We start from the raw sequence: 26,806 nt of genomic DNA, 5'->3' as shown, positions 1-26,806 counted from the left end.
GAGTATATTAAACAATAAGATATGGCAGTATTTTAGAATGTTTTGGATGAAACTAATCCTAACTAATGTGTTTACAGTTGTAAATGCTATGATCTATATGACTAATAATAACAGGTAATAGCCTAGCACTTTTTATTTTTTAAGACATTATTATTTTTAATGAATTATTTTGTATATGTTGTATTTATTTTTGTACAGTGAATATATGGGTAGATCAGGGCTAGTTATTAACTGAATCTGGCTAATTTAAATCAAGGATAAGGGTATTGCCATGTCGGGGCATGCTGTCGTGTATTTTAAATATTATATTCAGACAATTTATTAATTACAATATTTGTTGACCAAAACAATGAAATTAGTTTGGTTTCATACTTGTTTACATTTTGCTGAGAGGCTGTTAGGCAGGTTCCACTGTGACAACTTACCCCATATACAGTGTGCCAATATGAACGGTCATATTACATATGACGTGTATAGTTTTATGTGTTGAAATACAAGTAGTTATTTCACCATCTCACCATCCATTTCTCATATTTTTGGTGAGACTGGATATCTCTACTGATATATAAGTGGCGTCACAAACTTCCTGAGATTAAAAGTCTACATGAGTTGTTGTTTACCGTCCGCTTCTCTCGTATCCAAGCACTGTGTTTTCCTGGACTGGTTGCCCAGTTACCTTTTTATGTCGTCATAACATTGTTACACCCCTTCTACATCAAAGGCCTTCTCCACGTTTACAGTAGTTAAGGTGGCTCGGATCGTATAATTTCGCTATTTCAGTATTCCGTCAACCAAAACAGTCTCGTTTACATTCTTATATTTTACCTGAGAGGAACTACTGTTAAATATGCATATAATGTTATGAAATTTATGTAAAATAAAATGAAACAAATCCCCCCCCCCCCCCCCCCCCCAAAAAAAAAAAAAAAAAACGACGTCTTCGTTTGTCTTGAGGGGAACCGTCGGGCTGGGGAAAGTCTCGCGAGCGTCGCACGCGACATCAATACACTGTGTTTATTGTGTTTATTTGGGGTCCCACATAACCCCTACATCTACCCCAACCACTAGCTCTAGCTTTAAACTTACCCCTAAACCTACCCCTAACCCTAATTTTAATAACAACAAATTGGACTATCGCGAGATGTACCCTGCTTACGGTTCCCTTCTAGACACACCCGACGTCTGAATTATTCTACCTTAAATCACATGCTGACACCGCAAGAAGCCCAGTCTCCACCCATTGTGAACAGCTTTGTAAAGAGGTGTTATACTTCACCTCCGACGCATGAATGCTGTCACACGGTCTAGTTTCGGATAGAAGGAAGGAGCATTAGGATAGACTTGGGATTTAAGCCGGTGTCTGCATAAGGACTGCTGGTTCAATTGCCACAGCACGCGGGCTACACCATTTATAGTAGCCACATAAACGGACTTCCTGGACATCATTTTTTTTTTTTTTGACAAATGTAAACTATTTAATAAAAACCTTTCTATACATGCCAAAACTAGGAAACATTGTGGGGGATTCTGAGACATTGTCGCGAAACTTTGAGGTTTTCGCCACAATAATTGGTAAGTGTCAAGAGTGTTACATTTTGAGAAATGTGCCGAACTTTCTATGCAGAAGCTTTTGGGTTGTTGTCCTTTCATAATTGAGACAAATGCACATTTTTGACTTTCAGTTTTGTCAGGATTGCTAATGACATAAGTTCTGTTCATTTTTGTCATTGTAAAAATATTTTAGAACATTTAATTAGTATAATAGGGCATATTCTGGCTACTTTAAACGCGATTGATTTCACCGATAAAAATAAATAAATAAATAAAACATATTTCCTTATGTTTCTGCTTGTGTTGAGCACGTGGATTAACTGGGACTGTTTACATTTGTAAACTTAAATATAATCTAAAACAAAATCAAGTGTCTGTAAGCTTCCTATTTTTATATGGATGTGTAGGTTATACTCAAAATATGTTATGGATTTACTACGATTAGGAACTCGGTGTGAACGATGCCTCTTTTCACCACTGGCAGGCGCTCGAGTATTTTGCTGGTTTCCTACAACTAAAAGCGATCGAAGCAAAATACACATTATAATGCCAACGTTTGTAGCGCGAGACATGCATTTCGCAATGCAGTCACATATAAGTTATTTTTGTCAGTCGGTACAATGTTCGATAGCCTTACAGAGATAAGCTGTGTTATATCAGAGCTGGTCTTCAATCTGCAGACGTGTGCAGACTGTAGCTTACAGCATATTTGGCACGAGATCATGGCCATTGACGTAAGTGTCAATTTGTGTGTTGCCCCAAGCGATACTTATTTTACTGTATGGCTGGGAAGCGACGTTTCCTTAAGAGCATACGGTCTTTTACGGGCGCTATTTTGAATAGAGATAACGATAACCGTAAAACATGTTTTCAAACGTATGCTAAATGCGTATATAATGTTTATTGACATATATGCTTATATCAATGTATGGAAAATATTTTTATTTTATTTTATTTTATTTATTTATTTATTTATTTATTTTTTTTGTGCAATGCGATCAATATTTAATTTCAAAGTACTATAAGTGTTACTGGCATGAATGTGTTTACGTACAATATTACACAAAAAAAGCAGTGACAATAAAAATAAATATAAAAAATAACAGTAACTAGAAACGATAAATAATAACTATACGCAATATACATTTGTAACAATACATTCTATATTGTTGATAATGCGCACAAAAACGTTAACCGATATATACAGTAGTAGATATCTGGGTGACTTTTGTTACTTTCTGGCAGTTTGTATCATGAATGGCTGGGACTCCAGTGTTTTAAGCCGTTCACACCTCGTGATTCGCGAGAACCGATTCCGTTCAATGATTCGATCGAACCGATTCGCGAAGCGTTCGTGGATCACTGAACTACCACGTGAGAACTCGATGAGTGAGTTCAGTTGTAAATTGGGACTGTATAAACAAAACAACATTTGACACAATGTGTTTTTTTTTTTAGATGTTTGTAGGTTGGAAAACTGAATCAGAATCTCAAGTAGAGTGATGAAATTAAACTCATTACAACCAATTCAACTTTAAAGGGATAGTTCACCAAAGAATTACAATTTTCTCATCATTTACTCCATCCCAGGTGTGTCTTTCGTCTGCTAAACACAAATTAAGATTTTTTTAAGAATATCTCACCTCTTTCAATGCAAGTGAATGGTGACCAGAAATCTGAATGTCCAAAAAGCACATAAAGGCAGCATAAAACTAATACATAATACTCCAGTGGTATAATCCATGTCTTCAGAAGCGATATAATAAGTGTGGGTGAGAAACAGATCAATATTTAAGTCCTCTTTTACTAATAATCTCCACTTTCACATCTAAAAGTCACATGTGGTGCCTGTTTAGTTTCACTTTCACATGTGAAAGTGACAGTGGAGATTTAAAGTTAAAAAAAAAATTAAATATTGATCTGTTTCTCACCCACACTTATCAAATCGCTTCTGACAATATGGATTTAACCGCTGGAGTCGTATGGATTACTTTTATGCTACTTTTATATGCTTTTTGGACCATCAAATTCTGGCTACTATTCACTTGCATTTTATGGACCAACAGAAACATCTTCGTTTGTGTTCAGCAAAAGAAATAAAGTCATACACATCTGGAATGGCATGAGGGAGATTTTAATTTTTGGGTGAAGTATCCCTTTAATATATATAACTTCATCGAACAGCACGGTGATAACAGCCACATTCATTTAACCCCCGCTCGTGGACTTCTGGGAACACTTTTGAGTGATGAATCAAACGAACCGATTCATCGAAACGAACCGATTCGATAGAATCGTACTTCCCAACGGTATTTAAACCTCGCCCACTCAGATTGGATTCGTCCTCAATGAAGAAAGCGATGTGGGAGACAGATAGTGGGTGTGGTTTCCTCTCCACGTGAGTGAGCAGCCCGCCCTCCCATTGGCTACACACAAAGACGTCATTACGTGCGCCTCCTCTGGTAGGGCAGAACAGCAGAACTTTTGTGGATGAATCAAAGCACAGTGGAAGCGAGAAACGGTGAAACAACGGTCATTATTATGCGCGTTTCAGCGGAGTTTCTCTTCGCGATGAGGGCTGTGCTTTAAAAGCGTCACACAGTCGGTGTTAGAATTGTCCGTTCGCGAGCACTGCCACCGACAGAAGATTCGTTTACAGAATAAGTATTTTATGTACCAGCGGTAAAGCAGCGGGTTGTTTGCGCAATAGCCAAGAATTAAATGCTTGATAGCGTCTGTGGTATTGAATTGGAGGATCGTAAGGGTCACCAAACAGGAATACTCATTGGGAAATCAACTGGGGATATTTTCCAAGAGACTTCACAAAGATATTCTCTCCATATAATAAAAAACACAACGAGACCCCAGTGAGATACCAAGCCCTGTCCGTCCGGCATCCATAGACCCTGTCTCCTCTATAACGCAGGCTATCGAATGGACCAGCATCCGAGCGCCCGGAGCTGCAGCACTCGCGGAGCTGCGCCGTCCTGTGAGAGCGTCACCGGTGAGCCCCCCATGAATTTGTACATCCACTCCACCACCGGCACACGCTTCGAGCTCTCCCTTCCCGTAGAAGAGACTGTGGAAGGGCTAAAAAGAAGACTTTCTCAAAAACTGAAAGTGCCCAAAGAAAGACTCGCTCTGCTGCACAAAGAAACGTGAGTATTGCTGACGATTGTCTAATCTCGTGCACTGTTAGGTGTTTTTAACAATGGGAAAGAGGGCTAAGAGGAGTTCACAGGGTGGGTTTTGGCAGGGCAGTTAATCATGTGCTTCATAATGGAGATTTTCAGCCACCCCAGACTGCAGACACCTGCATCTTGTAGCTCAACAATGGTATTTTATTGTGCTTTGGCAGCCCACAGCCTCTTTGATGCAAAAATGAAAGCGATCTATGTATGGACTTGATTATGTGTTGTTGAATTCATTACAATGTGCATGGTTTGCACAAGCAACCTGCATCACATTATTTCACCTGCAACCAGGGGCGTAGATTTCAGGGGGAATGGGGGAAGGTAACCCACCAATAATCAAAACAAGCAAGTACAAACCCCCCATTGTTTATACCATGATCAGTGGAAACATGGGTAAATGTTTCACGCTGCAAGACCCCCGTTTCATTTTCTATGGTTTGTAAAGGCTCAGAAGTGTGCACACTACTACATATGAATAAAATGTCCTAATCTCTTGATTAAACTGGCTGCTTTGCTTGATTACAATATGCATGGCATTTGTATTTATCATTTTAAAATGGATGCTGATGCATAAAGAATTCCTGGTGGGAGTCACACTGGTTTGAGTGTTAGAATATTCTAACTGCATGTTAAAGAAAAAGAGGCGCAATGTTAGTTTCAGTGCAGTTTGCACATTGCCTAACAATTACACTTGGGTGGTGGAGCTGGGAGGTGAGGGAGAAGCTCTTTGTCACTTGCAAATGACCCTAACAGTTGCATTGTTTGTGCTCTGAATTGGGCCGATTGAAAAGCCCTCACAAGTAATCAGCACCAAATTACATCATCCTTTTAAAAACGAAGAGCGTCGCTTAATCTATGCTTGTTTGGTTAAGCCGCCTCCAGGCCAAGTGCTCAGTGCCTTTGTTCGGCAGGAGGTGGTGACATTTAGCCCAAGCACATGTGTACACATTAATGCCAGTAGGACAGATTTTATTTAGGGATTTGTGGGTTTAAATGTATATTTAGACAATCTATTTTTAACATTTGGTTTAATGCAGGTGTTTTTCAACTGAACAAGCACTTTTCTAGATTGTCCAAAATCAGAGCTGTTTAAACACCCTTTTTGATTTTTGTCTGTTGTTGTAGGTGGCTAAACACCTACACTGTAAAATCTAATTAGTTGACCTTACTTAGATTTTTTTTAAGGCACTTGGCTTGCATGCTTTTATAAAGTAAACATACTTATTTGGTTCAAGTAAACTGAACTTATTTTTCTTAAGTAACGCTGACTAGTTACAAGTAAACTTAACTCCTTTGTGATTAAAGTATCATTGTTTTTATTTAATTATTTAAATTGAGTTATAGCACCATCTTATACAATATAAGGGAAATTATGACTGGAATTTCAGTTATTTTTCTACGTAAGTTCCTTTGTTACAAAACCGCAGTTTTGTACTTGATAATTTTGAGTTGGTAGTACTCAAAGCCAAAGTTTAAAGAACATATATATTTGAGTTATGATTCCAAAATGTGACATTTCAAGTACTAATTCGGATCACTTAAACGTTTTTATTAATGAAAACTTTAGGATTTCAAGAGTAGCGATAACTTAATTAAAACGAGTAAGAATAGTAAAAAAAATAAAGCTTGAGTTAATTCTTTTTTTTTTTTTTTTTTTTACATTTGAGATAACTTTGTATTTACAGTGGGTCTAGTAGAAATGCACTTTATTTTGTATACTTATATGTATATTTAGATCATGTTTAGAGATGTTAGGCAAAATGAAAGCCTCGGTCACCTTTAACCTTCATTGTATGAAAAAAAAGATGCAATTAAAGTGAATGGTTACTGACAGTAACATGTTGCCTAACATCTCCTTTTGTGTTTGACGGAAGAAGGAAAGTCATATGGGTTTATAACAGAATGAGGCTAAATTATGATTTTACACTTAACTATTTCTTTAATAAACTGTACAATCTCTTATGTGGTTTTTTTTCCATATTGGGAGATTTTAAGTCTAATATCTGTCTCTTTCTCCTCTTTAGACGCCTGAGTTCAGGAAAACTTAAAGATTTGGGTATAACAGATAGGAGCAAGTTAACACTGGTTCCAACAGTTGAAGCAGGCCTAATGGTAAGGATAGCATGGCCGATACAACATTTATCTTTGGTCCTGCATGCCATTGTAGAGATTGTATGAGACATTCACTAGGGCTGCTCAGTTATAACAAAAACATTATTGTCAAATATTTCCCTTGATATTTTTAATGCGATTAATTTCAATAAATACAATTTACATTAAAATAATTATTTTGGGTTGACTAACTGCATGCCATTTATTTAATGTAAGCTACACATCAAAACAAGCCGAGAACAGTTTTTCAATTATTGTTGTGAGTCAGCTGCTCATTGGCTTACTTAAAAGCATGAAAAACAAAACTGATATTCAAATTTGTAATAAATCCTACACAGAAAGTAGCAACGGACTTGTCTGTGATTGGTTACAATGCTCAACTGCTGCAAAAACATACTTAAAATAGAAAATTAAATCAAACTTTTTTACGAAATATGAGATAGACCAACATGGACTGCTATAATTGGCACTTTTCACGATTAGATAATTGTGGTAGCTGTAAATGTAATGTTGATTAATTATCCAATACCCTAATGTTTACCTTGTAATATATCTCTTTCTCAAGTCTCAAGCATCAAGACCTGAGCAGTCAGTAATGCAGGCACTGGAGAGCTTGACTGAAAAACAGGTATGGTTTCATTCTATAAGTAAATGTTTGAATTACATAGTGGCCTATTACACTGGACAGTTGTGCGCACACTTAAACAAATTTCTAGGGCAGTGACGAACACCCCAAAGGGTCGTTTGTATGTTTTTGAACTTTCTACTTGTCAAGATGTTGTGCTGACACATAGGGTAATTGATATAGATGGTGCCCTCCTAAGCTTTTAACTTTAAGACCTCCAAACACTTGCCATGCATATTTTAAGAAACACCTTCCAGTTTCCAGGCAACATCTGTGAGGTAAGCTCCACCTAGTAGCCACTTCATTCAGACCCACACCTCACCTTTCATATGAATGAATATCTGAAACTACAATTTTATGTGTCAGGTAGACAGACTATCATTATGTTGCTGTGTAGTTTGTATTTTCATTGATAGCTAATGGATTTTTTTTTTTTATCACTACTAACATAATTATGCAAGCTGTTTATTATCTGATTAGAGTAGGGCTGTATATTTCACTTACTGTTATGAATTTTAGTCTTTTGCATTGTTTATCCCTCTACTACTGGACTATGGCCATAATATCTTTCATATACAATTGCAATGCACAGAAATTGAGGGAGATGCTGACTGACATTTATATTGTTGTTCTTGGTAAATACCTTTAACAAATACTCTCACAGGTAGTTAAAAGGATAGTTCACTCAAAATTAAAATTCTGTCATGATTACTCGACCATATGTTGTTCCACATGTTGAATTTCTCTCTTCTGTTTAACACAAAAAGAGATGATTGGCTGAATGTTAATCCCAGTCACCATTCACTTTAATTTTTAATCTTTCATTCACTTTCACTATCTTTTTTCCATACAATGAAAGTGAATGGTGACTGAGACTAACATTTTGCCTAACATCACTTTTTGTGTTCCACGGATGAAAGAAAGCCATATGGGTTTGCAAATACATGAAATTGAGTGAGACAGAATTTTCATTTTGGGGTCAACTATTCCTTTAAGAGTGGTATTAAAAAGTAAATTAATATTATAGCTCTAGCAGATATTTTGGGAATTTCTGGGTTATGTTTGTGTGTGTGTGTGTAGATATGAGTGTGCATGTGCTTGTGTAAGAGAGGAAAGAGCTGATCTGTAGTGACGACATAGAAAAGGTTGTGTGGGTATAGGGGGGAGGGTAGACAGGATAGTGCCCCACTCTTATCATTCAATACGCCTTCTCCTGGCAGCTGCAGTGTCTCCTGTTTCTATTGAAAAGCTTTTTAGCCAGTTAAAAGCAGCTTGGTTCTTGCTTATGGCCTTTCCCATCACAAAATGTCTTTTTGCAGTTACATGCAAATGTTAATTTGCACTTTTCTCTGATCTAATGTTCTATTGTAGGCAGCTAAGTGTGCCATCTGGTCTTGCATGAAAGAGCCCTTTTTAGAAATCATGTTGCTGCATTTTTAGTCATCTTTTTTTGTAACTTCACAGTTACAGAGTCAGTTGCATTGTCAAATATGAAACCTATTCCTCTTTCAGAACTGAAATTAGTCAACACAATTGTGCATTAATATGCCTTTTAGATGAGCACTCTTACACAACAACTCTAAAGGCTAGGGTATACTTCGTTCTGTGTGCCGTTCCATCTCGAGGACGGTTGAGCGCTCAGCCTTTCAAAGTATACTCTTTTGACCGTGAGCTCATACGGGTATTGCACACTATGACTGCTTCGTAATGCTCTTTAGTACAGTCAATGGCAGGTGCATGAGCTGACGAAGCACAGAGACACGCACTGTCCTCGTGTCTAGAAAAACTAGGCTGCTCACGGACAGTACGTGCGCTACTGTGCTGATGACGAATTTTGCATCACTTGCGCTGTGCGTGAGATGTACCGGCACTTAGAATACCAAAGTATACTTTGGCCTTACGATGCAATCTGTGCCCACCCATCCTGTCATGTGGTTCCAATATATGTTGCTTGAACAGAGGGAGGAGAAAAGGTTGTCTATAAGAAAAGAGATTCATAAAGTTACAGTTGACAACCACATATTTAGCAGAATTCCAAGAGCTACAGTAGTGGAGTTCTAAGATGGTTTCCAGGGAAAGATCTATCTCAGACTTCTTTGTAACCAGACAGAGTGTTTTATGGAAAGGAAAGGCTAGCAATTATTGGAATGGCATTTTACCCTTGTTACTTCAGCCTCACAGCTTTTTCTGGTCTTTAATTTAAAGCCATTGGGGTTTTCCATGTCTTTCCGTAGTCTCCAGTTTTACCCTCTCCGTCTTTAAAGTGGAAAAATGGAATGACATGAAGGAGGTTCTCAGTTTGAGCTCCTTTGGCTTTAAGAGAATTCCGTTAATTGAAAAATGCATTTTTCTGCACTGTAGTTGATGGATCAACCATCTTCTTAAGCATTAAAATGCCACTTTTGTATTTCAGCAGTGCTTTGTTGCAAGTAACTCTGTCCATCAAGTAGAAATAATGACTAGTGTCTGATTCTTCCGACAACAGAGTTTGATAATTAGCAGTTTCTTCGCTAACCCGCCTTTAAAGGCAGGTAGATTGCTTTCTTTGTCCCTGGGGAATAACAAAGCGAATTGTTTCCACAAGTAAGTGCCTGGTCTCAGTGCCAAACTAGAGATGTTTTCCTGTCATAACTCTCCACCCTCCAAACACCCACCTACCCACTTTAGAATGGGGCCTGTGCGCCTGTCATTGTGTCTGAAAATGGAAAAGATGCAAATAATGGGATTCAACAATATAGGGCGAGTCGCCTCTTAGCCACCCCTCTCGTCATTTCCACCCACCCAACCTCCCCCCCTCCCTGAGGGAGAAAGGGATGGAAATCCAACTGAATTTGTCAAAGAGGCCAAAGCAGAGAGCTGGCCACAGTGATGTCACCTTTCATGTGGGTCTGAAGTGTGTATTTGATTACCAGGAAGGACAGTGATGAGTCAGAAACCAGATATAGATTTAAGATGAAAATAGAGGTGAAGAGATGACGCATCATGCCGAGTGGCATGCTCTGAAGGATATAGATGACCTTCGTTCCATATCCAGAATGAATTTTTTTGATTTTGCAAATAATTGAAAAGGTGGGGATTGGCATGTTGTGTGAACAGCTGGCACATTGGTGGAGTGATTTGTTTGCGTTACCCTGATCAGCGATAAGGGCCGTTTGTATGTGTGTTTGCATGAAGAACACTCCCGATCCAAATGGGACTATGTTGACATGGGCAATCACACAGATTTGTGACTTTTTCTGTTTCTCATCCGCCTTTTTGATTGAAGTGCTTGGTTTCGTGACTGAACTGAAAATGAGAGGGGGTGGGGCCTTTGAGATGTTCTCATTTGCGATAACCAAGCCAACAGCTTTTTTTAATTAGGTTCGGACTCTTTTGTACTGAGCTATTTCTGTTTTTAGCATTGTTCCTTACGTATTTGTCCTTCATAGTCTTCCAGTCATCTTGTCTCTTGATAAAAGAGTTTTTTTTCTGCAACATTTTTCTCTAAATGTTAAGTCATCAATTAACTGTCCCATGATTGTAGATATTTTGACTCATGCTGGCTGTAAAGTGTGACACGTCTGTTTTGAATCAGTCTCTCGCCTACCCAGACTAATCTGTTCAGTCATCTGGGGGAAAAAAGGCGTTACGCTTTCACAGTGCATATCTCTGATGGTCACCCAGAGCTCAGAGCTTGAGGAAACGTGGACACCGTAGAAGCCGAAAGCAAAGTCTAAAGTGAATTGCTTCAGGGTCTCAAAAGGTTTTGGTCCTTGTGTTCAGGACTGATCAAATTCAGCCATTACCTGCTGAATCTTCAGCGTTCAATTCGTGTCCATCTCTATGTAGACCTTTAGTATGTCAAACCTCTCATATTGGATCTTTGAAGGAAGCCTTCTCCTTATGATTTGGAGAAAGATGCAAGCTTTATTTAAAAGATCTTTATATTGCATCCACCCCCTACATGTTTCTGTGAGGACTATATCGATGGCCCACTAAGTGCGATCAAAACCTGCCGGTCGATGGTGGGGGTTTTGATAGGTGACCAATCATCTTTAATCATGCGTGGTATCGAAAGATCTGTTTTCTGATTTGACCCCTTCAAATATAGGAGTTTTCAGCCTGCAGCTAAACATCAACTTGGTGCTGTTCCGAGCTCCTGCCCTGCATCTTCCGTGCTACAGAAGAAACGCTTGCAAATGAGTTCCTTGAACAGCAGGGACCCCAATAAATAAAACTGTCAGCTATAGAGTTGGGAGGGGGGAAAAAACGGAAGGAGCCAAAAGCGTACGTTCACTGAATATTTCATCAGCATCTACCGGCATCCTCACTGCTGACACCCCCCACCTTACCCCACCCCCTCACCCTCACTCTCGCTTCAAGGTTTCTCCCCCAGCCCTCCTCCCTTGTCTCCCCTTATCATGTTTTCTTTCTCTCTCCTTCACTTGCTTTTCACTGCATAGCAACCATAGCCCACTGCAGTGTAAGATAAAGGAATGTAAGAGCTATTCTTTTGCAGGTGAAGCAGTGTTAGTTCGCCCATAAGTGCACAATTCTTGTTAATAGTAACTTGTTGTTGAAGACTTACAGTAAATTCATATCTGCCTTTGTAACCTTTGAGTGACTCGTGAGTAGGCATAGACAGAATCTGTAGACATTTTCAAATTTTCTGCGTTGATTTTGGGGGGAAATTTGCATAGTGGTCGTGTAGTTCCAAACCCGTTTTAAAAATAATCCCGGTCTGTCTTTTTAATGAAATGGCAGTGAATAGTGCCTCAAGTTATGTCTTTAAAAAACACCCAAAATTTTCTTCATGGATCTTGCGCATCATATTTCCATATGTAAATTTAACCTGAAATAGAGGTAACCTACAATTTAGGTAATTTTTCAGTGAAAATGTTTACGTCTGTTGCGCATTCATTAGCGCTGTGAGAGAAGCTCGTGAACAAGCTTCTCTCATGCAAATGTTAAATTGTTGTTAAAAATGTTGTTAAACAGAGCTGACATTACTACATTCTTATTGATTACTAAACGCATAATCAAATTAGCCAAAAATGTAATTAACAGGCAAGGGGCGGGAGACTCATAGAACTTCAGTGATGGGTGTTTCAATTCAGCAGAAATCTGTGAAGCTTTCTGCGGAGTTCTACAGGTGCAGACTCAATGTAGGCCTGCTCATTGGAAAATGTGACCTGTAGTTTTGTCCTTTTTCCATTTAATTAGGGCAGAAATGGTGGACCCAGGTAGGCATCTGACTACAAGGGCATTTCCAAGCCAATGTCAAGAGCTCTCTGTAGAACTTGACCTGTCTGCCTTGACACTGCAGAAGCCTGTTGCCTTTAGAACAAAGAGGTGTGTGCGAACATAGTCTTGTGGTTGCTTTTGAGTACCTGAACCACTGTAGATGCTACAGAGTACATTTAGCAACTTCAGGCTCCACACACTGACAGATTCTATAGAACCCCTGTTACACCCACAGCATTTCTAGGTGTAGTTTGTATTTCTGGCCACAAGGCAGTGACATAACAAACTAAAGGCTATTGGCTGGTTTCAAAACAAATGGACCAGCCCTTTGGTATTTCCTACCCCAAATTCCTGTTTTAATAAGAAATGTCGACAGTGCAAAGAAAACTGTGCTTGTCAAGCCAGTTCACAGGCACTTCAGACACCACAGAAACAACGTACAATGTATAATTTCGCACACATTCCTTAGTCACCAACAGATGCCATACAGGTGAAGACTGTGAATCCATAAACCCGCTTTGTCTTTGTGGTCATTTGGTTTAATACACCAAAAGCGTGTGGGTTGGCGTATGTATTGTCAAAGGTATGTGTGACTCAAACTGATGGCTGCTGTGAGGAATGTCTTTGTACACCATGTCCTCCCCTTTTAGAAGCACTTTTACTGGTTTGTGGGGGTTCACGCACTCTCTCATTATGTGGGATGAGTCTGGGCTTGGAGTGAGTCAGTGAGATGCCTGGGCTTGAAGATGACTGATCTGCAAGGCTAATGTGGGGTCTGGCACACGGCTTCATGATTCACAGACCCAAATATATGGAACAGATTACAGGTTTTAATTATTAGTGCCTGGATGTTCAGTGCCCTCCTTGGTGCAGACAATCAAAGCCTTTATCCTACTACAGAGTCGCTCTGCTATATACTAATGGAAACAGAGTAATGACTGGGATCTTTTGATGGAGTCTGAATTGTGTGGTTAGATGCAAATCAACATCACTTGCAAGACAGCTGTCAGTAAGGGGTGGGATCCACTGTAACGCACTAGAGTGAGCCACAGATTTCACAATTGGCCTTTACATAGGGTTTTCCACAAAACCAGACAGAGCACTCAAGTGCTTTTTATTTTATTTTTTTAAAAGCTTTTATACATGGATATCAAGAGGGATTTATTTAACTGTATTCATCTCTAAGATGGAATAAGGGTTTTCATGTTTGGCTCTTGGGGTCTGTTAGTGAAATGCACAGAGTGGTAAAGGTCACTTTAGTGGAAGAGTGGCTGCTCAATGAAAAAACAGATCTGCAAGAGAGCTGAGATGGAGAGAGGAAAACCGATAGAGGGTAGACCCCAGTGATTCGAAAGGTTAACAACAGGTCAGCCAGCACAAGCACCCTCTGATACAGAATAGATCTGTTTGGGAATCTTCATTTATTTCATTCTCTTTTTTTTATCTGGTGCATTTGGTTGTTCTTTGTGGAAACTGGTATTAACAGTTATTGCATTAAGGGATAATTCAACCAAAAATGAAAATTCTATCATTATTTTCTCGCCCTCATGTTGTTCCAAATCCTTATGACATTCTTTCTTTGGTGAAACACTAAAAGAGACATTAGCCTCAGTCAAAATTCACATTCATTGCATTTTTTTCCACACAATGAAAGTAAATTTTGTGTTCCACAGAAGAAGAAAAAAAGTCATACGAATTTGAAATAACATAATGAAGATTTCATGATGATGTATTTTTTTTCTGATGTATTTTTATTTTGGGCGAACTGTCCCTTTAAAGACCTCCTGCCTTTTAACCACAGCTAGAATATGGCAGGTGCAACAAAGCGAGTCTGAGGATTGAGATAATACAAGAGGGAGGTTATTTTGGAGAGCCAATTCAGGACAAGCCCTCTGCACTTCTTGCCTTTTTTTAGGGGTCGGAGAGCCCCAGAGCTTGGTTCAACTTCCTATTCTGGGTACTCCTAAAATGGGCAAGTCTTTCCGGTCCAGCCTCTCAAACAATTAGCTATTATGTGACTGTGTGGAGAGTGGGTCTGCATCCTGTTTCTATGGTTGATTTTTCAGGCCTGGGGCCAGACGTAGTGCTTTGTGGGTGTGCTGAATGGTAGAGTTCATGACCGGGAGAGTGTTTTTGTGTGTGTGTGTGTGTGTGTGTGTGTGTGTGTGTGTGTGTGTGTCTGTGTGTCTTTTGTATACTTATGCTTTTTCATAAGGCGTTCACAATGTTTCACTCATTCAGTCATGTTGCCAAATTATTTTCCAGTTTAGAGGAGTGTAAGGGAATCACAAAAGATTTTTCATTTACTGTCCATAGGTCAGTGACTTCCTGTCTGGCCGGTCTCCTTTAACACTGGCTCTGCGAGTAGGCGATCATATGATGTTTGTCCAACTGCAGTTGGCAGCGCAGCATGTGGGTGGCCCGCAGTTACAGCATCGGCATCTCATATCACATGGGAGTTCAGAGGGCACAACAGGACACTCGCATGGAGCTTCTAGCTCTGCCTCTGGGTCGGCCAGGGTTTCGCACAACAACCACCATCACCCACACCCGCACCCTCACCATCCCAACACAACACTCCCATCCAACCCAACGGCCTTTCCACCATCCACTATTCCCTCAGTTCCTCCTGTATATCCCACCTCTGCCTCAGAGCACTGTAGCCCTCCACCACATCCCTCGCCACTCCCAGGCAGCATTCTTCACACCAAGCAGCCATCTTCAGCTTGTCTGACCTCTCCAAGCAATCTCAGCCCTGCAACTTCCTGTCCAGAGGTGAGCCACAATTATTACGGGCAGTATTTCTTACATAATCCAATCCTGTAATCCCACCAATATAATAAAGGCAATGTTAGATTGGTAGTATGTATCAACCATACCACTGGTTGATGACTGGTCTGTGTCTGTCACAGGCTAACTGCCCCGCAAAGACGCCTGGCAACTGTAACACTCCCTCACGGTCCCGCAAACCTGGTGCTATCATTGAAAGTTTTGTGAACCATGCTCCAGGAGTCTTTTCTGGGACATTTTCAGGTAGTTGAAATAATTTTTTTACTTCTCTTTATTTGTGGACTATGCGTAATAAGCATGGGGCTTCCGTATTGTACTAACATCTATATTAATTCTCCTTCCCCAAGGCACTTTACATCCCAATTGTCAGGACAGCACTGGGCGTCCCCGTCGGGACATCGGCACCATCCTTCAAATTTTAAATGACCTTCTGAGTGCCACCCGGCACTACCAGGGCATGCCTCCATCACTCACTCAGCTCCGTTACCAGACCCAGTGCAGCAGCCCCAGCTCCCCAGCACCCTCACCACCTCCCTCACCACCCAACACCCCGGGTCTATCTGGCCTGCCCACCACGGTACCCTCTGAGACCCAGCCTACCCTCCACCCACTGGTGCAGTGCCAGAGCCAGATCCGCATGTGCAAACCTCCAGGTGAGTTTTGCTGCATTAGCTGTCTATATACATTCAATATACAAACATCTTATGGATCAGTTAGTGTGTAGCTGTGCCAGAATTCTAAAAGATAGTAATGCAGTTTCTGGAAAGTATACTGTAGCCAAATGTATTTAGGATTCAGGATGTAGACAAGGGGTTCAGGATTCACATCCAATGCTTTATGATAGTTCAGTAGGTGCAAGATAGGGTTGGAAGTATAAGGAAGTGTGAAGATGTTGAATGGGGAGGGGAAAAAACTTTAGATCCTGGGACGATATTATAGAAACTTCTTATCTTAAGTTAAGATTTAGTTAAGTTAAGTTCTATATTCTGACAATGCATGGTCAATTAACAGATAGAATAGGATTCTAGAGTTTGGGGCTGTTTGGACAGAAAGCATTTTTGTGTCCATCTGCTCTGTTTTAAATTGTATTTCTATGTAAACATGCTCTAGTCAGACTTATTTGACTGTTGCACCGTTTCTCACTGGTTTTTCAGCATCGTACATGTGAACGCCACATTTAGAGCACTATATCAAGTCAAAATAACTTTTGTCAACTTTTAAAAATGCATCTCTAGACACCTGCACTCTTTCCATTCGTTGTGCTGCACCTAGCTTATTTCAGCGCAAGAATGTGTCTTGTGTTAATGGCTCCTTAGGATGTTTCTGTAATATGGCCCCAGTACCTTCCCTCTGTAGACTTGTTCTTTCAGGCCTCTGTAGTAATGCTCCAGCAGGCACAGCATGCATGGCTTTGTCTCTGTGCTGACGGTGAAGAATGGGGGTGGACTACTCCATTACCAAGAGGAAGAAGGCAGAGAGCCAGAGTGAGAGAGATAGCGTGGCGAGGTAGCACTCACAGACATGTGGCAGCTACCCTGCTCTGTCTGGTAAAAACTGATTATCTGGGGCAGCTCGCTTCAGCGCAGAGGAGGAAATTGAACTGCTCTGTCATGAAACACCGCTGTTGGAAAGTAGAGAGAGATAATGAAGAAATATCATCCTAGCACTGTTCAAAGCGCAGGCCTGCTATCTATCTAGACAAGATTAAATGCATACCAAGCTTATGCCGCACAATATGAAACCATATCATCAACTACTGGGGTGGAATAATTTCGGTCACTCTATTTTCATGATGGGTTAGGGAATCCTACATGTTTCTGAGGGAGTACATACTTGTCCAGTGGGTTTACCCTGCCTCCCCCTCCTCCACCCACTCAACCCTCTGTCATCAGCTCCTTTTGGTCTTTGTTCTGCAGTCAGCAGGCCATCCTACTGGTTCCCCTCTTGCTGTCCAACACACTCTACCTCATCTGCAAAAGCCAGTTCTCATGGCCAGGGCTAGTCAATGGCCACTTGTTTTCTTGTAGTCTTTAAATAGAGATTTAAACAAGAAATATGAGCTCAGAAGAGAATGGCCATTGTGTTTGAAAGTCAGCAGGAGGAGGCGGGGGAAAATACTGAGAGTCCATTCATAAAATTGTTGTTTATATCCGGCCAGCAACTGCCCACTGATTAATTGGTGCTTCCTCTTGGGCTAGAGGAGAAAAGGGGAAGGGAGCAGTGGCTATTTTCTGGACTAAACTGCCTTTCTTGTCACCATGTTTATGAGGTTTTAGGAGAGATTAAGTTGTGAGATAAGTGATACAGGAAAGGTGGCTAAAACTTGTTTTGACTGGTCAACTTCACAATCTTTACCTTTTTGCCTAGAGGATGGACTAAAACATGGGACAGGCTCCATATTTCTAAAGCTCATTCATATTCTGATATATTCTGTGACCTCTGGATGAGGGACACTTTCATAAATGTCATGTACATTTTGCAGAGTATCACAATTTCTCATTGTACTGTCTAATTGATGTGATTGCAGACCAAACAAACCTGATACCCCATCACACCCATTTAGACATTCATCTATGTGCACTGTTCTTGGATTCTTCTAGACTGTTGGTTTTGACAGGCAGTGGTCAGTGTTTGTGGGGAGGGTTGGGATAAGATGGGGGGGATGGGGTCCAGAGGGGGGTGCCCACAAAAAGGGTTGGCCATTCTTGACTCAAACTCCTGTGCTCACCAGGGTCTCCTAGCCCCCCTAGACCACTGCAGGCAACCCCTTTGTTTGACCTAGTTTGTGCAAATAGTCCAGTTGTGCATCGCCCTGGCCTTTTGTAGCATTACGGAGTAAGAGAAAGAGAGAGTCAAAGAATAAAAGCCTTTAGGCTTTAGGTTTAGTGCTGCCCTTTAGATTTGGTATTGCCTGGCTGCTGCACTGAACAGAGGGAGGAAAAGGGCATGGGGGGATGGTGAAAGAATGTATTCTCCCCTCTTCAGTCTGAACTGTCAGCTCAGGTTAGTTTAGTTTGGGCTGTAGAATAGAGTCTGGGTGGTGCTATATTTTTGCAGGGAGAGAATGAGGAAGGGTGCTGTAAAAAATACAGCTTAAATTCCTCCTTTTGCTCATTTAATCTGACTAAAAGCAAATGTCTCTGGCAGCTATGTACTATTATGGGGATGTGAAATGTCAAGATCCCAGCCCTCTTTGTCCTGTGCTCCCTGGTGCTTAGACACCGGCAAGTTATTTTCCTAACCCAAAAAGAGACAGTTTTGCCTTTTTGCACATCACTTTCTGCTTGATCAAGCGACCTAGGGCTCATGTCCAGCTCGACCCGGGTTAAATAATTAATTCTCCCTCCTTACTCTGCCGCCAACAAGCATGTAAGAAACCCCCCAGGCTGACTTTTCATACCTACTCATCAGGCGGGGAGGTGGCGAGCCATATCCGATGCCATTATTGCTCCTAGTTTGCAAATTACAGTCATTTGAAACCTGAACTCCCTGCAGGGTCATTGAGGCCACCGTATTAGAGAAGCAATGGAGATGTCAGTCTTTCACCTCTACCCTGGTTTAGCTGGGGGTGCAGATGGCTCAACACAATGGGTCTCCTGTGCTGTGCATCCACTCTAAGCTGCTCTGTACCCAGAGGCAGCACTGGTGTCCATCCCAGCTCTCCAGGAGTGAACTACAGATAGCTTAGCACAGGAGCACCTACTGATCGCACAGTACATCTGGACGTGAGCGTTACTAGGGCTTGGGGAAGCTATTCTAAAAGACTGATTTTGTTCTGGCAGGTGAAAGCAGGTAATTCTGTTAGAAGAGGCTGAGGGGTATCTTGGTTGGCCCAAGCTAATGCATTCGTTACTGTGTGTCAGTTTTTGGAGGAAAGGAGATTAATAAACTGCTATAGATGCTGACATACTGCTGTGCGGCAACCTATTTTGCTGCCAATACATTTCCCATTGATGCTGAGTGATTGGAGCACCCAAACTCAAAAAGTTCACAGGACTTATCAAGGGAAACAAACGAACAAGTCAAAGACAAGTGTTAATTAAGCTGATCTTTAATGAATCAATGGCAAAGGGAAGCTCACAGAGTCTGCCTGATTGCTGTAGTGTGGGCCGACGCATAGGGTTGGGCTTTATGTTTACCCAAAACCCTGCTCAACTGGCCTAATACCTACAGACAGGCCAACAGCCTCATTGATTGTATAAAAATCCCTCACTCCTAACTCTCTATTGCTCTCTGCCCTCTTTCTCTCCTTCTCTCTGTCCACATTCTTAATCCTCCCCCTCTCTTCCCCCTTTGCGTCTCCTTTCCATTTTTCCTCTCACGTGGCTATCAGCACTTGGTCTGAATTCTACTCCCTCGATGCAGGGATCAATACATTCTCATACATCAGTCCCTTTCCCTTAAAAAGCATGAGCCAATCCAGTCATACAACCTCAGAAATTGCCTCACGAATGGCAGCTTTTGTTCGGCAGCACGCTGCTACTTTTTAGATTCCAGAGGGATTTTCCGTGTAATCTCTTCCATCCACTGTGGCTTGTTTTCATTTGCCTATTTCTCTCTTTATGTTCCTCTGAGGCCTCAGTCACAGGGCAGTATTGAGGATGAGGGGTGTGGGTGGGTGCGGGCAGTGGGGGGACAGAAAGGAAGGGCAGGTGAATATGTCATGTGTGGGGCGAACAGCTGCTGAGCAGTAGGTGGGCTGGGCGTATTTGCACCACCCCCATCCCCCCCCCCCCCCCCTTACCCTGGGGCTCGGGCTGCTTGTCATAATCCTCGTTTTGGCCCAACCTCCCTAATATGTGCCGGGGACCTGAGAATGTTGAGTGCATTCTGAGGACAGTGCAGCACACACAACTAACTGAGAGACAATGCATCATTGGTGTAGGGGCTTAGCTTGGGCGAAGGAGGACTAGGTGTGGAAGGGAGGGGTACAGAGGGGGAGGGGCTTTTTTGCTCTCTCCACTCCCTTGCTCTCCCTGTCCACCATGTGCCTTTCATTTGCAAATGCTGGCAGCATTTGGGGGGGGGGGGGGGGTTACTATTATGAAGGGACAGAGAGGGAGATCATTTGCACTGCTAGTTCTGCCTATGTGTATCCCAGCCTTTTGACCCAGCAACCTCCACCCCATTATATTTTTCTCTTAAAAACCTAAGCAGATCTGTTCAGAGGTTTTATGCTTGGCCGGCCCAGCCACAACCTAATAATAAACCTATAAACGGAATGTTGAGTCTCCCCTCGGGCAACCACATTCATCAGGGGCCTGATAATGATGGGGGATGTTCGCAAGCGGGTGAAATTGTAGGTTAAGTACAGTTCCACGCTGTGCAGTACGCAAGCCAAGCCACACTAGTGGTCATATGTTTTTACAGTGTCCCTGGGTCCCTTTTTCAAGGGCAACTTTGGCATGAGTGGGCATGTGTGGGAAAGGACATTGGCAGGGGCCAAGGATTCTCACAAAGAACAAAAAACCTTAGTGAGGCCCCGAAAAAAACTTGGCTTAGTAGCAAAAGTCTGCCTTAATGTCTTTGAGGCTATTGTGAGCTTTGTACAATACCTCAACAGTGGCATGCCGTGCCCAGTGCTGCTAATGAGCTCCTCTGCTTTTTTCCTCTCTCCTCATCTTCTTTTTTCAGATTTTTGTAGCTTTGTCCCTTGGGGCACAGCAGCCTCATACAGTTTTTTTTTTTTTTTGTTTTTTTGTTTTTTTAACCAGCTCCAGTTGGTGCACAGAGAAAAGCTGACAGGCTGCAAGGTGAGGGTGACTGCCCTACTTTTGATGTCTATAGTAGCAGCGAGACTGTTAGAAAGGGCAGACGAAGGGAAAAAAGCCCTCTGTTGAACATTAGAGTGGAAATCCTTTCTGGAAGATCTCTAATGGTTTATCTCTTTATACTTTAAGAGGGTGAACACTTGATGGGAGCTTGTGCATAGGAGTTTAGTGGTGGGGGATGAACAAAGATCTTAAGGTGGTCTTCATAACCCGTCAAGTCCTATAAGACCAGTGCATCTTTACTCAAGCAAAAACACCATTGGGAGCCAGAGCAGACAACAAATCTTATTTATTAAACTGGGTTTAAGGAGGAAGGAACTAGTGCTGGATCTCTTTTTTTAACAGCCTGTTCTTTCTGAATATCCAAATGATTAAAAATACCAATTACATTTATAGCTCAAATCCTTCTGTAGACGGCTCAAACCACCCTCCCTCAAAAAGGTGTTATGGAGAAAATTGAACCCACACAAAATCCTGATTTCATTTTTATATAGAGAGGTGGATGAAATTGATTAGGAAGCAAGAATATGCATCTGGTCTCCTTGTGCTCTCTTGCAATTGCTCTGGGTGGAATTCCGCAGCATGCCTCTCTCTCGCTCTCGCTCTCTCTCTCTACCTCCTTGTCTCTTTCTCTCCAGAGGCAATGGGGAGGGGTGTAGCATGTGTATGGGGGTTGGGGGTCTCAATTGGGGGGTTGGGTGGGTGATTACTCGTTCAATGAGCTCATGCCAGGAAAAGAAATGGGGGGAAAAAGCCGGCTCACTTCGCTTACAATTTCCATTCGCTTGCATTTTCTATTGTAAGCCAATAGCAGTGTCCACGCCTGGAGATGGATTGCTGCGCTAGAGCTAAGGTTTAATCAATAGGCCTTTTTAATTTGCCATCGATCCATGTTAAAAGCTACTGCTGCTGCTGCTGCTGCTGTGTGTGTGTGTGTGGCAAAGCACACCCGATGAAAGATAGTCTATGCTCAGTGTTATTGACATTCTAGCTGGCTATTTCATTATTTAATTCTGGGATAGATCCTAATGGAGCTGGCAAATAGATTGTGGTTTCTTTTTCTCTTCCATTCTCTTGAATTTATTTCTAAATGTAAGGTTTAGGGTTGAGCAGTGAAGTAGCTCAGTCTGATGTCCAGGGCAAAGAAAACCCCAATTTTTTCCCTTTAATAGGCACATTAGCCACTAGAACTGTAGTATTAATTTCTGAGATGGAATGGGATTAGAAACTGCAAGATATTTGCTTCCTGCGAAAGAACCAACAAAGTCAAGATTGTATCACTTGGGAATTTATGTGCGCATGTACGTGTGGGCGTTGGTCTTCTAACAGGCGTGTGGGTTCCTTTGTGAGAATGCAGTTCTCCCCTTTCATATCTCAAGGGCATACCTGCCAGGACGTTTTGAACAAACTGTTTCTGATAGGGGAGCGGAGAGGACTTGTTGCCACATACTGGGATGTTCTCTTCCGAAATGAGACAGCAGTGGAGGGTTATGTCAGTGTGAAAGAGAGAAAGAGATTGGGAAATCACAGCATGTCTTTTTATGAACATCCGCGTCATCACTCTGACTGGAGTTTTTTTTTTTTTATCCAGCAACCAGCCTTTGAAAGCAGTGAGCAGGATCAGCAATCAGAATCGAAAGCCATGAGTCATTCTGTCCTTAACCAAATATGTGTATTGCACCAGTGCTTACCCTGAGTCTGTATAAATAATAACTCAACATTTTTGGTGAACTATCCCTTTAATACTCAATACTTTCTTGGTCAACCAGCTTTGCCAGAAAGACCCTGCTGGTGCAAACCAGCCCTTGCCTATGTAAACCAGCCTGGATTAAAATTTGAAGAGTCACACCTAGTGATAACCAGCCCATTTCTAACTTTTGCTCTTTCTTTGTGTTCAGGTGATCGGCTGCGTCAGACGGAGAACCGGGCCACACGCTGCAAGGTGGAACGTCTGCAGCTGCTAATGCAGCAGAAGCGTCTGCGCAGGAAGGCCCGGCGAGACTCTCGTGCCCCGTACCACTGGCTCCCCAACCGCAAGGCCGGACGCAGCAACAGTAACAGCAGTATGTCCAGTGAAGGATCCCTGGACTTGGACTTTGAGGACTCTGTGTGGAAGCCTGACGTCAAGGCTGACATGAAATCAGAATTCATCATGGCCTGAAGCAGAAGAGATTTTGGCATCTACATTGAGATTGGAAATTGGCATATAGGATCCGGGTTTACAATTTAGAGCGGAGAATTTTTGAGGACTCGCCTGAGGCACATTCAGAATCTTGTAGGCTTCTCTCCTCATCTATTTTGTGACCACAAAGACATTACACAAAGGAAGTTTCATTGAATTTTACCTTACATCCTTGATAGACTACGATCTTGGAACAGACTGAATTTTCAAATTGTGATGTTTGGATATGTATTGAACTGATGAATAGACAATTTGGACTCAAGACAGTCCAAGAAGTAAACAGAAATGAGCATAGCAGACGTCATCGGTGTTGGGATGTTTTTCTCTTTTCCTTTTTTTTTTTTTTTTTTTTCTCCCCAAGGGGAACGTAGGTGGAAATCCATACAGGCCAAGTACAGGCATGATGAACATACAAATCAAATACTGATCCTTTTTTGTTGTTGTTGTTCCAAATGGGCATTCATTTGAAAGGGGTTATCTTTTGTTTGTCTTCTCTCCTGTTTTTCTTGATTCATGATGATTTCTGAAACAAATATGTAGCATTACCCACGAAGCATTCAGGTTTTTATCTTGTAGATGAAGAGGGTTCATTTGCACACACCTGTGGTTTGAAATAGACAGTATCAAAACATAACCAAGAGATGGCACAGTGCATGTTTAGTATATATAAAAATATAAAAACCTCTCTCAACAACAGCTCAGTGTAGAGTCAGAGGTTTGAAGTAGGAAACTAAAACATGAAACAAGACAATAATATGCTGATGTGAATGAAGATGTGATTCAAGGCTTGTAAAGTCAGTTGTTAAGTATATATAAAGAACTAAATTTTATACCTCCAGATAAAAAAAAAAAAAAAGTAAAACTAACGAAACGTAAACAACAGTTTCTCATCAAGGCTTCAGTCAAGCTGTGAATTAAATCTGATTAAATAAAAACGGATATAATAATATAAATACACACTGTTCCTCTGTCTAAATGTGTATAATAGAGAAAGTAGTGGGGTGCCAGAGGAATAGTTTACAAATGTGCATTATAATGGCTAACTCTGCCAAAGTGGAATCTCTCCTGTATGCATATGACTAAAACAACCTGCCGTTCAAGTGTTTTATTCAATTAACTTCAAGTACCAGCATATTTACATACCAACAAAGACTGACTTTCATCATTTACGTTCCGAACCCGCATTACATTCGTTCTCCTGTGGAACACAAAAGTCATAGCCTCAGTCACTATTCACTTTCAATGCATCTTTTTTTCCCTTACAATGAAAGTCAGTGGTGGCTGAGGTTGTAAGTCCTTAACAGTCTACCTAACATCTCCATTTGTGTTCCATGGAAGAAGAAAAAATAAGCAATTCGGGTTTGGAACTCTATCAGGGTAAGTGATGATAAAAGTAAAATTTTTGAGTGAACTAACCCTTAAACACTTCACAAATTTCCAATAATAAGTTCATTTAAACAGTCTTTTGCAGATCCACGCTTTTTGCATAAATGTTGGTTTTCTGTAAATTAGTCAGAACTGACATTCAACAGGCCTGCGACCAGAGCGTATCCCCATCTTTACATTCTCAATAGTGCCTCATACATAGATGCACTGATATATTCAATCAGGCGTTCCACAGACAAACAGTTCTGCTGCTATATGGAACTCTTTTTTTTTGCATGCAAAAGTGTAAATTATCCTGATACTTTTTTTGTAGAAAATAATACCAATACTGAGAAACTGGTGCTGAAAAGATTAGATATACAAGCATGAATTTGTGAAAACTGAAAAAATAGATATTTGCCCAGCTGCTCTGGATTTCTAATTAAAAACATGATGTTACATATCAGCCACAAACCAAAACGGGACTAGAATTCTACTTGGTGTACATTGGATCATTCCTGGACTGTGGCAACAAGCTATAAGGAACAATGGAACATTTTCTACTCCCAACATACAAGGGGCCCACAGAGCAAAACCCCGCTCCCATCAACCTGTCCAGATGCGGACTAACAGGGATGTTAGCAACCAACTTTCGCCCCTAGAATGACTATTTGGAAATAAACGTGAAACCACACCATGATTGCACTCGCTGAGTTTGCAAAGAGATTACCTACCTGAAGGGAACCTTGTCTTTTTTCCTTTTTTTGTGTTCAAGTGGCCTTAACGTTCATTCTTGAAACACTTGCAGAGCTGTGGACAACATAGGGATGTTTCTGTTGTTTTTGTCCTGTTTTGTTTTTTTTTTTTTTAATTGGGCAATTTTTTGTGTTTAGGAGGTGGAGGCTCTATTATGTCAAGGCTTCTGTGCCTTAACTTGTTGCCCTTTTGAGTGTGTACAAAAAAAAAATCTGAACAAATTATTTCCATTTATGCAGGTTTTCAAAATGAATAGTTCACCCAAAAATGGAAATTCTGTCATCATTTACTCACCTTGAGAGTGAGTAAATAATGACAGAAATAAAAAAAATTTGGGTGAACTATCCCTTTAATGTTAAAGGAGCTCTGGTTCATGGTATTGTTTGTTAAAAGTGTTCAGTACTTCTGGAGGTTGGAGAAAATAGCTTTCAGGTACCATCAGTGTGTTCCGTTTTGTTTGAATACGACCCCTTGAACCCTACTGTCCTACAAGCAAGCTGAAAAGCAACAAATTTAATTGAAAAAAGGAGGTTTCAACTGCAGTGATACAGCAACAAAGTGCCCTACTCTCAATTGAGGCGTCCTTTAAGGACACGTGACATCATGCACTTCCCTTCTTCTCAGATAAACTGTTTCATTGGACGATTTCTCCCTTCCCCCTAAAAAATTATAAAATTTTTATATATGTATGAAATATACTCTGTGTGTGCCTCAACTATATGTAAAACGGTAAAAATTAAAAAAAAATAAAACTGGAAAAAAAAAAAAGCATAGGAGATGATCTGCATTTTAGGAAGGGGGAATTGTGGAGGGAGGGAAGGGGGCATTTTCAATAGTTTGTTGGAATTCTGATCACATCATTTAAGTTGCCTGTTATTTCTTGTAGCCAATGAAAACTGATTACAAGAGTCAAAAAATAAAAAAATAAAAACAATTTACAATGTTCTAGCTATAGACCGGTGTAGCACATGTGTGACTGTATTAATTTATGAAACCAAATGGTAACTGTGAATTATGTATTTCTTTGTGCATTTTTTTAAAAGTGGGCGGAAGGCGGAAAAGGGCGTTGGTGTGCCCTGTTTTGTTTTTGTGGAATATAATGGAAATAATCAAGTAAAAAAAAAAAAGGAAAATATCTAAATATATTTTTTTCTTAAGCAATACATTTCAGTGTGACTTGTGATAGGACATTTTCTTTTTTTAGGTAATAAATTGAAAAAAAAAAAAAAAAATCAGA

At 40.9% G+C, this 26,806-nt stretch overlaps 1 protein-coding gene across 1 annotated transcript; it reads left to right on the top strand.

Moving 5' to 3' along the window:
* The first annotated feature begins 1,232 nt into the window (after positions 1-1,232).
* midn (midnolin) lies at positions 1,233-26,806 on the top strand. The gene is made up of 8 exons (XM_051693221.1): positions 1,233-1,572; positions 4,478-4,709; positions 6,770-6,857; positions 7,423-7,485; positions 15,022-15,480; positions 15,618-15,738; positions 15,843-16,148; positions 23,165-26,806. Exons 1-8 carry the CDS (start codon positions 1,497-1,499, stop codon positions 23,425-23,427), a joined length of 1,608 nt encoding a protein of 535 aa, XP_051549181.1. The 5' UTR covers positions 1,233-1,496; the 3' UTR covers positions 23,428-26,806.

Source organism: Myxocyprinus asiaticus, chromosome 49, assembly GCF_019703515.2.
Source record: "Myxocyprinus asiaticus isolate MX2 ecotype Aquarium Trade chromosome 49, UBuf_Myxa_2, whole genome shotgun sequence".
NCBI lineage: Eukaryota > Metazoa > Chordata > Actinopteri > Cypriniformes > Catostomidae > Myxocyprinus > Myxocyprinus asiaticus.
The sequence above is the reverse complement of the archived record's forward strand: the minus strand, read 5'-3'. Positions and strand labels throughout refer to the sequence as shown.

Excerpts from the sequence above, each read along its gene's own strand:
- midn (XM_051693221.1), top strand. The coding sequence starts at position 1,497 with ATGCCAAAACTAGGAAACATTGTGGGGGATTCTGAGACATTGTCGCGA. Across the intron at positions 4,710-6,769 it reads GCTCTGCTGCACAAAGAAAC|ACGCCTGAGTTCAGGAAAAC; the intron begins GTGAGTATTGCT and ends TCTCCTCTTTAG. Across the intron at positions 16,149-23,164 it reads CCGCATGTGCAAACCTCCAG|GTGATCGGCTGCGTCAGACG; the intron begins GTGAGTTTTGCT and ends CTTTGTGTTCAG.